This window comes from Elephantulus edwardii, unplaced genomic scaffold (genome assembly GCF_000299155.1).
Source record: "Elephantulus edwardii isolate Elephantulus edwardi_28Jun2011 unplaced genomic scaffold, EleEdw1.0 scaffold00045, whole genome shotgun sequence".
In the NCBI taxonomy this organism is placed as follows: Eukaryota; Metazoa; Chordata; class Mammalia; order Macroscelidea; family Macroscelididae; genus Elephantulus; species Elephantulus edwardii.
The window spans coordinates 9,507,777-9,525,320 of record NW_006399795.1 but is presented as its reverse complement, the minus strand read 5'-3'; the positions used below and the strand labels follow the sequence as shown (position 1 = coordinate 9,525,320).

The 17,544-nt window shown below is 47.4% G+C and overlaps 1 protein-coding gene across 1 annotated transcript in view; it reads right to left on the bottom strand.

Annotated features, from left to right (window-relative positions):
* Nucleotides 1-17,544, bottom strand: part of NPHP4 (nephronophthisis 4) — a 173,862-nt gene that overhangs the window by 144,374 nt on the left and 11,944 nt on the right. Inside the window, 3 exon segments of the mRNA XM_006885804.1 lie at nt 5,115-5,270; nt 7,058-7,122; nt 7,766-7,938. Of these exon segments, the coding sequence (XP_006885866.1) occupies nt 5,115-5,270; nt 7,058-7,122; nt 7,766-7,938 (394 nt within the window).

Sequence of the window (17,544 nt, the reverse complement as noted above, 5' to 3'; positions counted from 1 at the left end):
GGATTGGTAGAAGATCTATCAACAATCTGTGTTATGCAGATGACACAACCCTGCTTGCTGAAACTGAGGAGGACCTGAAGTGCTTGCTGCAAGAGGGTCAAGGACTGCAGCCTTCAATACGGATTAAGAACAGGTCTGCTACCCACCAGATACAATGCCAGCTCGTTCATTCTCAAGACAGCTCTAGGGACTCTGAATCTAAAAGATAGGGAGGGCAGGACCAGAAGAGGACCAGCTTCGCACTGGGAACAAGATGAGCCAGGAGCCATGGGCCCAGTCCAGGACCCCGAGGAGTCAGACAGTGAAAGGTTCTGCCAGGATGGTCAGTGTGAGGAAGTGCAGAGCTGGAGAAAGCCAGACACTCCTGACTCCTGCTGCCACATGGGCAGGGGTGGCCCTTCACAAATCCCAAATGAGATGCAAGGGCCAGCGGAGCGCATGCATAAAGGAAGGAAGCGTCTGAGAGGCCGACAGGGATCAAAGATACTGAAAGTCAAAGTCAAGAGGTTAGAGCCAAAAGAGAAGCTGAAGGACAGGAGTACATGTGATCAGTGCTTTGTTGTTGTTGTTAAGTCAGAACCAACCCATAGCTGACCATCCTGTGGGTTTTCAGAGGCAGTTTAATCACACGGGAGGAGATGGTCCATCCTTTTCCCACCAAGCAGCTGAGAGAGTCGAACCCCTTCCAGAATGCAGTGCAGCTCTTGCCTCTAGGCCAGCAGGGCTGCCTGTTCAGTGCTTCAGGAAGGTTATTCTTGAACAGGATGGGGGGCTATCCAAATGGCAGAGATGGTTCAGCAACAGCACGGGTGACGTGCACAGCATACTGGGAGGGACACGCAGGCAGAGCACAGGCTAAAGTGGGAGGGGCTGGTGATGTTGGGGAAAGCCACCTGGTACCATGGCAGCCAGCACTATACAGGTGTGGGGATAAACCGAGGAAGGGAGGGAGGGTCACCTCCTAAGGGAACAGAAGGCATTACGTCTCCGTTGTCTATAGCCATGGGTGGCCAGCAAGGAGCCTAGCCTTCAGCAGCAACCCTGGCATCGAGCTCACAAGATACAACTACATTATTGCTTGTCAACTCACCTGCTATAACACACCATCTGAATGCTGCCCAGCTGCCCGCCGCCCTGGGACCATCCAGTGTTCTAGGTGCCACGTCACCCCAGCTGAAGTCAAAGCAAAGGCACTAGCTGGTGATCCCACCCAGCACAAAGAAATGAGATTCTCGTGCAAAGAAATTAGAGTCTAGGATCAAGAGTGCTTTGCAGAAGCTGTCCAGGAAGAGAACCTGCTTTTCTGACAAGTGACAGAATGCTGCCAAGTATTTCCACTCCTTCCCAAGCTGCAAGGATAACTCAGCAGTCTTCATATATGTGAAAACAGGGCAAGCTGGGGAAACCCAAACCAGATTGGTGGGTCCTGTGAACATTGATACTGGTTGTGATATTGAACTAGAGCGGAGCAAATATGTTGTCCCTGTGGGAAACAGGGCCAAGGGTCAACAGAAGCTCTCTGTATGTTTATTATAACTGCATGTGAATATCCTCTCCAATCATCCCATAAGGGCTGATCCTTGGAGAAGGACATGATGCTTGGAAGGGTGCAGGGACAGCGCAGGACAGGAAGACCCTGGATGAGATGGATTGACACAGTAACTAGGGCAATGAGAGTAAGTGTGTCAGAGTCAACGAGACTGGCTCAGGACAGGGCAGCCTTCAGAGCTGCTGTACATAGGGTCGCTATGAGTCGGAGGTGACTCGACGGCACATAACCACCACCTCGGGGGGCCTAGTGATAAGGAGTTGGTTGCACTGCTAACCCAAAGGCACACATTTCAAATCCACCAGCTGCTCCAAGGAAGAAAGATGGGCAATCGCCTCCCGTGTCATTTACAGACTGAAAACCCATTGGAGAGTCAGCTATGGGTCAGTTCCAACTGGATGGTACATAACAACAACAACAGCACACTATGGCGTTTGACAGCTGAATGACTATTTGACTCCTAATGTGAAGCCAAAACAAAGCCTGAACCTCTACAAATGAGACCAGGTTGCCCCACTACCACAGCAGGGACCCGTCCCCGTGCTGGCCCTTCCAGCAATAAAACAATATCCAGCAAAGAAGCTCCTTTTCATGAGAAAGCCTCAAAGGTCCACAAGTTCATGGGCAGAATTTATAAGTGAGATAATAACAACTGTCAAAAGCAGATGCTGGGTCTGCATGCCTGCAAGCCATATTTTAACTGTGGCATCCTGCACATCAGAGAGGGCTGAGCAAAATGGCTTTCTTTCTAGAATGGTCACCAAGGGAGTAAATGTGAAAATGTGTTTCCAGGCTCGCTTCTCCGCAGGGCTCGGCTCTGTGGAGTCAGCACCCCCTCCCGACAGCAGCGTGTGCTCGGACCGGCTCCTGGACTCCCTGGCCGATATTCAACAACAGCCACATAAATCGTGGTGTGTGTTTGGGACTTCACTGCTTGCATCTGCTAAGTGTCTCAGTGACTGATGGCCACGACACAAGGGAGGCCAGCAGGAGGAAACAGGCTAGTGGCTCTTCTGGAACACGAATGTGAGCCTAGGTAATGCACACACTCTCTGCTTCTGCTTCTTCCTTTAGTTCAAGACTCATCAGAGTACTGCCTGAAGTGCAAGCTGGGTTTAGAAGAGGCTGTGGTACTAGGGATTATTATAGCTAATGTCAGATGGATCTTGGCTGAAAACAGGGAATACCAGAGGAATGTCTATCTGTGTTTCATTGATTATGCAAAGACATTTATCTGTGTAGATCACAATAAACTGTAGCTGATTCTGAGAAGAATGGGAATCCCAGAACACTTGATTTGTGCTTAAGTAAAACCTATACTTGGACCAAGAGGTAGTCATCAGAACAGAGCAAGGAAATAGCGCTTTGTTCAAAATTGGGAAGGGTGTGTGCCAAGGATGTGTCCTATCTCCATATCTTTTCAATCTATATGCGGAACAGATTACATAAGGGAAGCTGGGCTCTCTGAGGAGAAATGTGGAATCAGGACTGGAGGAAGACTCATCAACAATCTGCGTTATGCAAATGATATAATCCTTCTTGTTCAAACCGAAGAGGACCTGAAGTGCTTGCTGGAGAAGGTCAAGGACTGCAGCCTTCAATATGGATTGAAGCTCAACATGAAGAAAATAAAGATTCCCACCACTGAACTGATTGGCAGCATTATGATGGATGGTAAAGAGATTGAGACTGTCAACAGCTTCAGTTTGCTTGACTCTATAATCAACATTCTTGATACCAGCAGCCAGGAAATTAACAGATGAATTACATTGGGAAAGTCTGCTGTCAGAGACCTCCAAAGAGCAACGATGTCAGTCTGGAGACTAAGGTGTGCCTGATACAGGCCATGGTCTTTGCAATTACTTGCTATGCATCAGAAAGCTGGACAATGACTAGGGATGCTAGAAGGAGAATTGATGCCTTTGAGCTGTGGTGCTGGAGAAGAATGCTGAATATACCATGGACTGCTAGGAGAATGAACAGGTTTGTCCTGGAGAGGGTTAAGCCAGGCTGCTCCTTGGAGGCAAGGATTCTGAGGCTCCGTCTGACATCCTTTGGACATGTTGCAAGGCAGGACCAGTCCTTGGAGAGGGATGTCATGCTTGGGAGGGTGGGGGGACAGCACAAGAAAGGAAGACCCTCGAGGAGATGGATTGACTCAGTAACTGGGGTAATGGGGATAGGTATGTCAGAGACAATAAGATTGGCAAGGGATAGCAGGGTTTAGGGCTATTGTACATAGGGTCGCTATGAGTCACAGGCGACTCGATAGCACATAACAACAACTATGACCTCTCACACAGTGTGGCCTGATCCTACGGAACAAAGATCCTGAGGATGAAAGGTGGGCCTCTAAGTGTCTCTCATCATCACAGCAATGAAGTGAGCACATGTTACAGCCTTCATGCACTTTTCTGTTTTATTTCCTGTTCTACTGACACCCATCAGCAAGTCACAAGGTGACAGATGTATCTCATGCCCCGAACATTCTGTTTGAGTGCCTAGAACCCCAAGTAAGACAACTTTGAGTAAGAATACCTAAAGAATATCTGCATCAAGGTTCTTAATACTGAGATGGGCACAGGCATCTATCACCAAGGAGCTCACAGTACCTCTGTAACCGATGGGCCCAGGAGTAGATTCCCACAGCCTCTCCACTCAACTCTCAGCATCGATGAAGCTGTAGTTTCTCCATGTCAAACTCAGTCTTAATTTTGAGAGAACACAGGCAAATTATGGCTTCCAAAAAGCAGACTGTGGGGAACACAGGTAAGGCTTATGAGGTGCCCCTGCTTGATTTATCATCTGTCCTTTCTCATTGTCACTCCCCTGGGAGCCAGGAAAAGAACCTAGTGACGACCACCAGGAGCCCAAGCAGGAAATCTAGTAACTTAGACAACCGCACCTGCATCCCATTATGAGCAGGAGGCCGATGGCTGGCAGAGACAGCTCAGCCACACGCACTCTCCCTCAGCTGGGGCTGAGCCAGGGCCGCCCTTTCTTCAGGGCTGTGCATGTTTCCACGTGGAACCAAACATGGCCCAGGAGTGCTCACTGGAAAGCAAGCAAGTAGCTGCCCACTGAGACACCAGGAGCCACCGAAGGCAGCAGGTGGGGAAGGGTGGTGGCTTCCTTCTGAATTCCTTGAAACAGACTTCTACGGGGCCAGAAGGAGGGCAGGAAAGGGACTGAGGCCTGCAGGAGCCCCCCACCACAGTGGTCTCGCAGCTTCACAGGAAGGGTGGCCACAGTCCACCAAACAGCATCCCTTTCTAGGACCCACACCACAGTAGAGTCCTCCGCTGTCACAGGTATAACAAGGGTACGCTCAAGCACCATAGCTTTCCTGGCCACAATCACAAGGACATGAGCTCGAGGGGCATGATCTGTTAGCCAGGAAGAGATTAAATGGAGGACCAGGGTCATCCTCACCATCACACGGGTGGGTGGCCCTGCTGAGCAGTGAAGTGGTGCCCTTGGTCATGCAGCCTGCACCCCCACACACTCCAGCAGCCTGGACGGTAAGTGAACACAAACTCCCTGGTGGAGAGAAAAGGAGCCTTACCTGCTTCCCCATGTGCTGGCAGGAGGCCCGGGATGGGCTGCGAGCCGGACACCAGGAGGTTCTCGGGGAGGAGGTGGAGCGCGGGCTCCAGGGCCGGGTGGGGCCTCAGGGTGTACTGCAGGCTGCAGTTCTCCAGGAGGGTCAGGTGCTTGTTCTCTGCACAGAAGACATTCTATGTAAGACCTGAGGCCCAAAGTGCTTCCCACCAGCCCAGCCAGCAAGTTGAGAATCTCAGAGAAACAGCACAAACAGAAAAAGAGCTTTACTAGAGATAGAAGGGAATTGCTATTTCAGCCTAAAAGAGAGGGGGGAAAATCAATCTTTAATAACTCTCTCTGATAAACTGCAATGAAGGAGATACTTAATCTATAACAAAACCCCTCCCATTCTTCTCCTCCCTCAGTACCCAAGCTAGGAGCAGGCAGAGGAACATGTCTTTCCTTCAGGTACCACGCATAGTCTCCATCATCAGAGGGAGACCAGAAATTGCTTGTAAGCAGAAGCTGGTCTTCCTTCAAGGTGCAAGGCTGAATCCTACAACCTGCCCCTCTTCTGTGGCCAAGCTCATCTCTACCCCAGGGCCTTTGCACTGGCTTTTCCCCTGCACCTGAAGCACTCCTCCCTCCCCTCCTCCTACTCTAGTGGTCTGCAGGACTGCTTCTGCTTCCTCATTTACGTCTCAACTAAATTGATGTCCTTCAGAGAACAGGTTCACCTTTGAAGGTAGCTCCCCTATGTACACTCTTGGCCAATTTTCTTTTTTTCCATTGCACTAAGCATTACCTAGCCAGCACTGGTGGCCTAGAGTTAAGAAGCTGAGCTGCAATCTCCAAAGTACACAGTTTAAATCCATCAGCTGCTCTGCAGGAGGATAAGCAATCTCATCCCTTGTGATTTACTGCCTCTGAAAACCCACTGGAAGCTATGGGTTGGTTCCAACTCGAAAGCACACAACAACAACAATCATTAACTAAAAGTCTTATTTCATCTTGTCTATTGACGTTTGCTTTCAATCATAATTGGTGTCATTCACTGCTGTGGTCCTGCTACCAGGTACAGAGCAGACTCTTACTGAATGTGTGCTGCCTACGAAGGAATTCTTTCTCCCAAGCAGCTGGCACTGGTCCCAGAGGAGACCCTGCTGCTAGGGTAGACCTCGTATTCCCTTCCTCTCCAGTGAGGTCAGCTAGGACTGCTGTCTCCCAAGGCTGGGCACAGGCACCCAGTCTGAACACAAGAGCACATCGCCCACCAGCGAGGGCAGAAAGGCTTCGCCTTGCTCAGGCAGGATACAGCTTTCAAAGTATGTCAGTGGAATCACTTTTCCTACAGTAGATACCTTACACAAACAAGGTCATCTACAAGAACTAGAGTCCAGTGGATTGACACAAGCACAGGGTCTGAGCGGACACAGCACGTCCTTTCTAGCTAGTAACCCCTGTGATTGGAGGAGGCTGTCCCACAAACCCCACCGGCAGGCAGTCAGTCTTCAATCTGCAGGCAGTTTCTCATCACCAGGCCTCACTGAAGTCAGTGGGGCCAAGGGCAATTAGGCAGAGCAGGGGAAACCTCACAGGACTGCAGGTAACAAAGGGCTTCAGAGCCGAGATCTCATTCAAGAAGCTGAGTCTGAGGTTGACACTGGCCACTCCACTCCTCCCTCCATCACTCCAGTAGCCCCATCCTATTCCTCTTCGCAGAATAAGGCCTTCTTCCCCTGTTACTAAGTCCTTCACACTCAGTTAGAAGACCTATCTCATGATATATTCTGCCAAACCTACTAAACAAAGATATTCCACTGCTAGTGGTTTCTATTGAAAAAAAGATGACAAGACACATCTAAAGGTGGGTGACACGCAAGAAAGCTGTGAGACCGACAGGTGTCGTTGAGGTGGCAGCACTCCACCGGCCGTGGGCCACAGTCAGGTCAGGCTTGAGCTTACGTTCTATGGGGTCCTGGAGCTGTGGGTGCAGGAGGGCTCTGGGGGTGCCATGATACAACCTCAACCTGGAAAAGAAGACCGACATGTGCACATCAGCCATCCTTGTCTCATGTTCTGTCACCAAACCTCAGCTGGGCTTGTTCTAACAGGAAAGCATGCAGGGTCCCCCAAACACCAGCACACCCACAAGAGCTTTCTAAATGCTGTACAGCCTCACTGGTGCCCCTGGCCATGCACACCCAGCACACACAGTGCTGTTCCAATGCAGCCCCAGAGCTGCAAAGCCTCACCAAAGGAAACCATAGTCCATGGGAAGGTTCCAAGAAAGACAAGAGCTAAGGAACTTCCCTCAGGCTGTGTATCTAAGAACTGGCTTGAGGGGCAGGGGGGGGCGGGGCGGGGGGGGTGTCCTTGAGGGCACATCTGGCCCTCTAGAGGGTCCTGAATCTCTACCAAAATGAACAAGTAAAAGAAAAGGAAGATTTCTCCAGGTGTTTCTTGGGGCAGAAATGCTGTTTAACATAATCAAATCAACTTAAAGATCACTGAACCAGTTTAAGATATCCAAACACTTACTAGCTCAAAAGGGGGTAAATTCACATAAGGTGACAAATCTAGAGCTTCCCACTGTAGCCAAATAATTAGCAATTCAATTCCCTTTGAAAGATGCCAGAACAACCCCCCAGATGGAGAGAATAAGGTGGATACCTTTTGTCCTGGGAAGCTGAGGTAGGAGATTCGGGCTTGTTGCTGAAGATCCGAAGAATTCCAAACCCACAAGACAACGACTGGGAGGTGCCATCCCGTTTCTGCCCTTCAGTGACAACTTCTACCACCGCCACGATGTTAGGGTGGTTTAAGGAAGTGTGGAAATACAAGGGCTGCAGAAGAGAAATCACAGGACCACTGAGACGGGGGTTCAATGATAGGCTGCAGAGGGGTCTCCCACTACAATCCCAACCTTGGGGCCAGAGGAAAAGACAAGCATAGTGAGATACTCTCTCAGAATTGGCAACAGATCTTCGAAGAGTCTAACATCCAAGAAATCGGGCAACTTACTAGTGCCCCAAGGATCTATCTCCCAGGAATTCCATTTCACAGAGTCGGAGATGGAGCCCAGACCCTCAAGAGAAAAGGGTGCTAGGCAGATCCATCACCAGGGAGGACCACAGTTAAATCAGACACAGCCTAAGTCCACCACACAGAAATACATTTGGTAAGCCATCTGATGTTCCAAGTATCACCTATGCTCAGTATTTAAAACTTCAGGTCACAACTTGCCAATACTGACCCTAACGTCCTATTTTAAGCATAACTATAGGGCATTTCCTCCTGTGAGACTTGCCGTCTCAGAAGCCTGCTGAAGGGTCAGCTCTACTCGGTTCAAATTTGACAGTAATGAAATGACAAAGCTCCATACAAAAGGATTTCATTTAAACTAAAAAAAAAATCTTTAGATTTCTTCAGGTGAAGAAATCTTTAATTAGCTCCAACTCAAATATTATTTTAATTATCCTCAGCTCAAAGCCCAATTGACACCTTTCTGTGATGGAAATGAGCCTGAGATAAATTTGAGAGTTCTTGGGGACCAAGTCAAGTAGCTGAAAATTAAAAATGAGTCCAAAGGTTTTCCAGTCCTGGAAGGTACAAATGGCTAACATGCTCAGCTGCTAACATAAAGGCTGGAGGCTCGAATCCGCCCAGAGGGATTGCTAAAGAAATGACTGACAATCTAATTCTGTAAAATCAGGCTTTGGATGTTTTACAGAGGGCTGTTCTACCCTACACACATTGGGCACGACAAGTAGGAGACGATGCAGTGAGAGCTGGTTGTGAGGCTTGAAGCTGTACAGTGGGTCTGCTTTCCTGCCAACCATCAGGCAGAGGAAACACCAGGAAAGATGGCCCAGCTGGGCCGACTCATCACACACACCTGTCTGGAATGCAGTCCTCTTCACTCTACAGCTTTTCTATTTCATTGAATTAAAAGCAGTTGCTTTTATTTAAACCTGATAATCACTAAGCACAAGATGCAAAAGGTGTCGCTGATTGTTGTTGTTGTTGTTAGGTGCTGTTGAATCGAGTATGACTCATAGTGACCATATGAACAACAGATCTGAACCCTGTCCTATCCATGCCACCCTCACACTTCCTGACACACTGGAGCCCACTGTGGCAGTTACTGTGGCAGTCCACCTTGTCGAGTCTTCCTCTCCTTCTTCGACGCTCCACCTTTCTGAGAATCATGTCCCTCTCCAAGGAACTGCTCTCCTAGCAACATGCCTGAAGTATGTCATCATCCTTGCCTCCAAAGAACACTCTGGCTGCAATCTCTCCAAGACTTATGCTTTTGGTATGGGATGTTCAGCACTCTTCTCCAACACCACAGTTCAACAGCATCAATTCTTCTTCTCTCATCCTTTTCACTGTCCAGTTCTCAGATGCACAGCATGTGATCTGAAGAAAGTGGCCTGGATCAGATGCACCTTAGTCCACAAATTTACGTAATTACTCCTCAATAACTTAGAGAGATCTCTAACCACAGATTTTCCCAATGCAATACGTCTCCTGATTTCCTGACTGCTGGTACCAAGGATGTTAACTGTAGATCCAAGTAAGATGAAGATGAAGTTGTTGACAATTTTCAATCTTTTCTCTATCATGATGTTGCTTATTTGTCCAGTAGTAAGAATCTTTGTTTTCTTGACTTTCAGATGCAATCCATTTTGAAGGCGATATTTTTTAATTTTTTTTTTTAGCTTATGCAGCAAGTGCTTCAAGTCCTCCTTACTTTCAGCAAGCAAGGTTGTATCATCTACCTAGTGCAGGTTATTGATGAGTTTCCCTCCGATCTTGATACCACATTCTTCTTCATGGAGTCCAGCCTCTCGAATAATTTGCTCCACATACAGATTGAATAAATAAGGAGAGAGCATACAATGCTGACGCACTCCTTTCTTAATTTTAAACCGTATAGTGTTCCCTTGCTCTGCTTGCACAATAGCCTGTTGGTCTAGGTATAGATTTCACGTGAACACAATTAAGTGTTCTGGGATTCCCACTCTTCTCAATGTTAGCCATAACTTGTTAGGATCCACACAGTCAAATGCCTCTGCATAGTCAAGAAAGCATAAATAGACATTCTTCTGGTAATCTTTACTTTCAGCCAGCATCCATCTGAGACCAGCAATGATATCCCTGCTGCCACAGCCTCTTTTAAATAGGGAATAGGTACCTAAGAGAGCTCAAAGGCAGTGCTGTGCTCTGGCTATGTACTCAGAGCTCCGGTAACCCTGCATCCATGCCAGGGAAGGGCATAGCACAGGCCTCCCAGCTGAGCACAAAGTCCCTCCCATTGGCTCCCACCCAAGGCAGGTAAGGCAGGGGCTGGTCTCCCAGCAACATGAGTTAAACATGGACTAATCCTCCTATCAACAAATCATTACCACAGTGTCACCAAGAGAACGTTTACTGTCATCACAGACTGTCAGCCCAAGATAACAGAGAGACACATTAAAACATCAGCCGCCAGATATCAATCGTTATTCTATTATCTTTTATTGCAAAATGATGAAATAATGACCACTTAGAGCTGACAGGTGGTTGGACTAAGAAAGAATTATGGTTTTGTCTCCAAGACTCTAAAACTGTTTTAAAAAGGCCTGCAACGAGCTCAGCTGGTCATCATCTCACCTTTCATATGTATGACTGTGCCGACAGCCTTCATGCACACTGTCTGCTTTTTCCTGGCAGCAAAGAAAACATTAAAGTACTAATGTGAAGTCCCAGTAAGCCGCCAGCTGAGGCGTTCTCTTGAAGTTGCTCTGCCCAGAGGTAGTGCCATTGCTTGCCAAAACTGAGGAGGACCTGAGGCATTTGCTAAAGAAGGTCAAGGACTGCAGTCTTCAATATGGACTGATACTCAACATCAAGAAAACAAAGATTCTCACTACTGGGCCAACTGGCAGCATCATGATAGATGGTGAAGAGGTTGAGATTGTCAACAGCTTCAGTTTGCTTGGCTCCACAATCAATACTCTTGGTACCAGCAGCCAAGAAATTCAAAAGACAAATTGCACTGGGAAAATCTGCTGTCAGGGACCTCTCCAGAGTACTGATGTAAGTCTGGAGACTAGAGTGCAACTGATCAAGACTATAGTCTTCTTAATTACTTGCTATGCATCAGAAAGCTGGAATATGACTAAAGATGACAGAAGGAGAGTTGGTGCCTTTGAGTTGTGCTGGAGAAGAGTTTTGAATATACCATGGACTGCCAAGAGAACAAACAGGTTCGTCCTAGAGAGGGTGAAGCCAAGCTGCTCCTTGGAGGCAAAGATTCTGAAGCTCCATCTGACATACTTTGGGCATGCTGCAAGGAGGAACCAGTCCCTGGAAAGGGACATCATGCTTGGGACGGTAGAGGGACAGCACAAGAGAGGAAGATCCTCTATGAGATGGACTAACTCAGTGAATGGGGTAATGGGGGTAGGTGCGTCAGAGACAATGATATTGGTTCAAGATAGAGGCTGGGTAAGAGCTGTTGTACATAGGATCTCTATGAGTCACAAGTGATTTGATGGCACATAACAAAACAACAACACACAAAGAAACAACAACAACAACACAGGAAGCTCTGGTTTTCAAGCTGGACTTTTAGGAAAAGTGTGGCATCAAAGCTGGAGGAAGACTCATCAATAACATGCGTGATACAGATGGCATAACCTTGCTTGCTGGAAAGGAGGACTTGAAACACTTTTTGCAGAAAATCAAGGACTACAGCCTTCAAAACTGATTGACTGAACATGGATGGCCAAGAGAATGAACAGATATGTCTTGGAGAGGGTGCTGTCAGAGTGCTCTTTGGAGGCAAGAATGATGAGGTTTTGCCTCACATACAAGGACATGATGCTTGGAAGGGTGGAGGGTCAGCAAAGGAGAGGAAGACCCTCAATCAGGTGGAATGACATTGTGACTGCTGCAATGGGCTCTTGTGTGCCAGGAAGTGTGGGGATGGTGCAGGATAGAACAGAGTTTTAGATCTTTTATTCACTGGGTTGCTATGAGCCATGCTTGACTAAAAAGCACCTGACAACAACAATATCAAGAAAATAAAACTCTTCATCACTGGACCAACAGGCAACATCATGACAGATGAAGAAAAGAACTGAAGTTGTCAATGATTTCAACTTGCTTGGATCTACAATCAGTACCTTGGGTACCAGAAGTCAAGAAATCAAAAGATGTATTCCATTGGAAAAGTTTACTCTTAGGAACCTCTGCACGGCACTAAGGAGCAACAATGTCAGTTTTGGAGTTTTGTTGTTGTTGCTTTTTAATAAGCTTTATTTGTACACCTCCATTTATTTTCTTTAACATTATAGATTTTAAATGTTAATATTTCTGTTGTGAGAAGTGTTTCAACATTGGAAACCATATATTCCCTTTGTAACTTGTGCAAAATATGAAATGCTTCACAAATTTGTGTGTCATCCTTGCACAGGGACCATGCTAATCTTCCCTGCATCGTTCCAATTTCAGTGTATGTGCTGCCGAAGCAAGCACCCAGTGTCAGTTTAAAGACTAGAGTGCATCTGATTCAAGTCATGATCTTTTCAATTAGTTCCTGTGCATCTTAGTATTGGACAATACTAAGGATAACAGCAAAAGAATCTATGCCTCTGAGTTGTGACGGAGAAGAGTACAGGACGGACTGCTAAGAAAACAAACAAGAAGGTCTTAAAGAAAGTGCAACCAAGGGAGCTCTGGTGGCCTAGTGGCAAGAAGCTGCACTGCAATCCCAAAGGTATGAGGGTTCGAACCCACCAGATGCTCTGCTGGAGAAGGAGGGGCAATCTCCTCCTGTACAAGTCAGATCCGATTTGATGGTACACACACATGAGACAATAATAGCTAGCTAGCTAGTTAACTAAATACATAAATAAAAGAATTTTTAAAAGAGACAGAAAGCGCAACCAGAGAGCTGCTTATTTAGATGCAAGGATGGCAAAGCTTTGCCTCCCATTCTTTGGGCAGGTTGTTAAGGAAGGCCAGTCCTTGGAGAAAGACATCATACTTGAAAGGACAGAAGTCTGTGTAAGAGAGAAAGACCCCAGGTGAGATGGCAGTGACTGTGGCAATGGGGTCAGGTGTGTCAGAGACGGTGAGGTGGGCTCAGGAGAGGGCAAGGTTCAGAGCTGTTGCTCATAGGGACACAATGAGTCGGAGTCAGCTGGACTCCAGATAGTAGCAATAACGCCCCACTGTGTTTCTGAAGCTAGAAACTGTCTGAGAGGAGACTCCATCTTTCTCCCTTGGAGCCACTTAGTAACTGGCAGCACCAGAGAACTGACCTGTGGGTCAGCAGCACAACTCCCTAGAGACTACGCTACCACAGCTCCCTCCAAAGGGTCAAGACCATTTTCAAAGCAAATCTATAGCTCTTCAGCCGTCCTGACTCATGGCAGCCCCACGTGTATCAGAGCAGAGCCGCACTCCACAGGGTTGCCAATGGCTGACTCTGTGGAAGGAGACTGAGATCCTCCTCCCAAAAGACAGATTACTGCTCACAACCACCCCTCCTCTGGGCTTCTGAGGCTGTAAATCTTTAAGGAAGGAAAATGCCCGTCTTCTCCCTGCAGAGCAGCTGGTAGGTTTGAACTTCTGACCTCTCGGTTAGCAGCACACCCTATGCCATCAAAGCATGTTTCAGATCAGGCAAACACGAAAATATACACACTGCTCAAGAATGAACAGTTTTTCAGTCCTGCTCATTCCTCTTCTGCCAAAACGCCTCTGAATGATGAAAACACAAGTACAATTCAATCCAGTGGTCATTCTGGCGATTAACTCCTGTAAATGCCGCCCCTGACTATTTCCTGGTGCACAGTTCCAGCTGGCAAGCAGCACCCTCAGCTCTCGCCATCTGGAAGCTGGGGGTCCTCCTCCCACTTAACCAGCTGTTAGAGACCCCAGAAAAGCCAGGACTCCGCTCCAGACAGCCCCCTCAGGTCAGGGCCTGTAACAAGGCCTTCAGTGAGGAGAGTTCATTAACGTCAATGCAGGGCGTTGGAGAAGGAAAGTATATTTATCATCTGAAACTGCATGATTAAAAGTTTAAATGAAGCCCCGCAAATCGCCTGTGAGGGAAGGCCTGGTGACTGAGGAGATGGGGTTTCATTCCCCCAACGTCACACCTCACTCATCCCCTTGAACAAGCTCCCCGTGACAGAGTAAACAGGTGAATAAATCATTTAGCTGCTCCTGTCTGAGTGTCTTCATCTCCAAAAAAGCACTGACACCACTTTGCCTCAGGGCCCAGTTTCCATTTTTCACCCACAGTGACAGAATCCAAATTGGGCCTCTGATGACAAGCCTTTCTGGACAAACTCGGCTGCCATCCTCCCAGCCCACTGAGGTGACATGCTTCCTCCTGTCCCAAGGACAGGTCGAGGCTGGGGCAGAAAGGCCAGAGAAGAGGGGATCAGAAATCAACCCAGCACCTTTCAAAGAACATTTTTAAAACAAACCTTTAACAGGTACCTTCTGAAAGACAAACAAATCACAAATGCATCAGAAGAGCTTCTAACTAACCATTCCACCTCGCTCTGGGGCTCAACGTGGTTTCCTTTACTGTAAGCACAGCACTCTCACTCAAGGACTGAACGCCCTCGTGCACAGCGAACGCTGCTGGGCAAAAGACTCTTGAGGTTAATGCAAAATCTCCAATTCTAAAACCAGAGACTTGCACTCTTCCCAGGTGGGGTTCATCGCAAAACAACACCATGAAGAGACATTTCCCCACAACGAAATTACCTAAAACGCCAGCATGTCAATATGTCTGTGGAAGGCTGAGAGTGATAATGGAAACTTTAAACCCGAGCTGAAATAATGACACTATCCCATCTCATCTAAACAGAGCCTGGGCCGTGGCGGAGGCTCCGCCGAGGCCTCTAACGCAGACCCCTCCTGTTGAGTGATGCCTGCTTATGGAAAAACACTAATGAATACTCAAGCAGCCTCCATGAAATGGATATTGTGTCCCTGGCATACAGATGAGTGCATTCGTGGCTCTCAAGTATAAGTAACTTGCCTGAAATCACAAATGCTGAGGCCATGAACTGAACTCATATTCATATGACAAAACCCAATGTCGAGAGTCCCTCTCCACTCTACCCTAAAGCGCAACCCTCGGTTTACTTAGAAAAGGCAAACACAGTCACAACGCAAAGAATACAGCACAGTACATTGTTAAGGACACACAGCAGCACAGCACACAGCAGGGTGACAGATTCAAAACTCCCTGTTGTCACCAAATGATTAGTAGCTAAATCACTGGATAAATAAAGACCAAGACTGAAACCACAACAGAGAACTATTAGTCCTTCTTCTGGAAACATCCTTCCATCGTCTCCCATGTTTGGTTCAGAGACTCCTGGAGTGGCTCCTGATGAACGGAGGGAGAAGCAGCCTTCCCAGAGGGACATGGCAGAGGACACACAGAACACAGGACACACAGGACACAAAGCTGACAGGGTCCCTTTAGGAAGTGACACTTGTTGGCAGTGTTCCCCAGGAGTATTTCCTCTGTCAGTCAGCAAGAGAGGGAGAAAGGTGGCAGCCTGGCACTTGGAAGAGGAAGACCAGCACATCTGGTCTCAAGTGGGAAGAACTTCCACAAGGCCCCTCTAGACCACACCACTCTTCCCAAACAGTACCCACTTTCACAGGGAAATAGCATCACTCGAACCACTCTTATGAACAGAAGCCTATCAGCACCCATCACCATGGTTACAAGACTCAGCAGCTGTCCAAGTACTCTGTCACGGCTAGGTGATTTACCTGCTTCCTGAATCACACCTGGACTAGGCAGAGTTCAGGAGGAAACCAGCTTCGGCTCTGGGGTTAGGCCTTTGAGAGCCACAAGGATTCTGCCCAGCAACACTCATAAAATAAATAAAGGAGGAAAAATGAGCCCTGTCACCCTATGTCTGAGCTATGGTTAGTTAAGGGAGGAATTTAAGGAAGAATTATGTCCATCTCAAAAATAAAATGTAGAAATTGCACAGTATTTTGGCCTCCAGGATTATTTTTTTAAAGACGCAGTTTTAAAGGTTGGATAAATTATTAACTGTCTCAGACGAAGTGAAAGGCAATCTCTCTCCACAAAGGAAGGTCTCGGACAAAAGTATAGAATTCTGCGCTCAGAGGCAGAGGGACAAGGAAGCCAGTCTGTGTCTCCTCGGGCTGAGTCTGAGATTTGGGGGGGAGGGGAATACCAGCCCTGGGCAGAGAGGTCATCATTTACAGAAAAGCTCTCCAGCTTGGCCTCAAAGCAAAACTTCTTTTTTCAAAGTCTTCTTTAGGACATTATTGTTTGTAAAGAAACAGAATACCATCTTCTTTCTGGCTACGGATCACGCTGACAACTCAATAAGGGCACAGAGCAGCGCACAGGCTGGTGCATTAATCCACATCATTTGAACTGAACATTGTGCCAATTCCAAACCGCATCGCTGCTGCTAGCAGTTCAAAGGCGCCTCTTAATGTGATTGGACCACAGACAGTGTGGTAGGACCCCAAGCTGCAGGGACTGTTAAAACCAGCAAAGCACAAGGCATTCAGTAAAATCAGACCTGGGCTTTACCAAATCACCTCTCCAAAGAGCAGACTGAGCTGCCCTCTTTCCGTATGTGTGGAGGTAAGACTATTATCTGGCATGATGTGACCCTATAAGCATTCCACACTGACACTCTGAGTTACCTAGTGCTGCTGTAATGAAAATATCATGAGTGGCTTAAAAGAACAGACATTTATTTTCTCACTGTTCAAGAGGCTGTTGTCTATTGTTAGATGCCGTCAAGTACGACCCCTATGACCCTATGAACTAAAGATCTGAATCTTGTTCTATCCTGTGTTATCCTCACACTTCCTGACACACAAGAGCCCATGGCAGCAAGTTTGTTCAAGAGGCTAGAAAGCCAAGTTCTACTCACTGGCTCTAATGAAAAGATTTCTATGATCTCTGCACCAAGACCCTTATTTCTTCCAGCTTCTGAAGCTGGGTGTTCTTTGGTTCCCTGGACATCTGTACCTGAACTAATCTTTTTCAATCTCAAAAGTGACTACATGTAAAATAGATCATATACGATGGCCTCATTAACATATAACAGAAAGTCATATTCTCAGTTGGAATTGTGGTTGATTGCCTGTAAGGTGAGCACGACTCATAGTGATCCTATGAACAAAAGGCCTGAAGCTCCTCTACAACTACTGACATTTGCTGTTGTTGTTATGTGCGGTCTAGTTGCCTGCGTCTCTGACACACCATTACCGCAGTGACGGAATCAATCCATCTCATCGAGGGTCTTCCTCTCCTGCTTCTCCCTCCACCCCACCCCCCAAGCATCACATCCTTCTCCAAGGACTGGTCTCTCCTTGCAACACATCCAAAGTATATCAGACGGAGCTTCAGAATCCTTGCCTCCAAG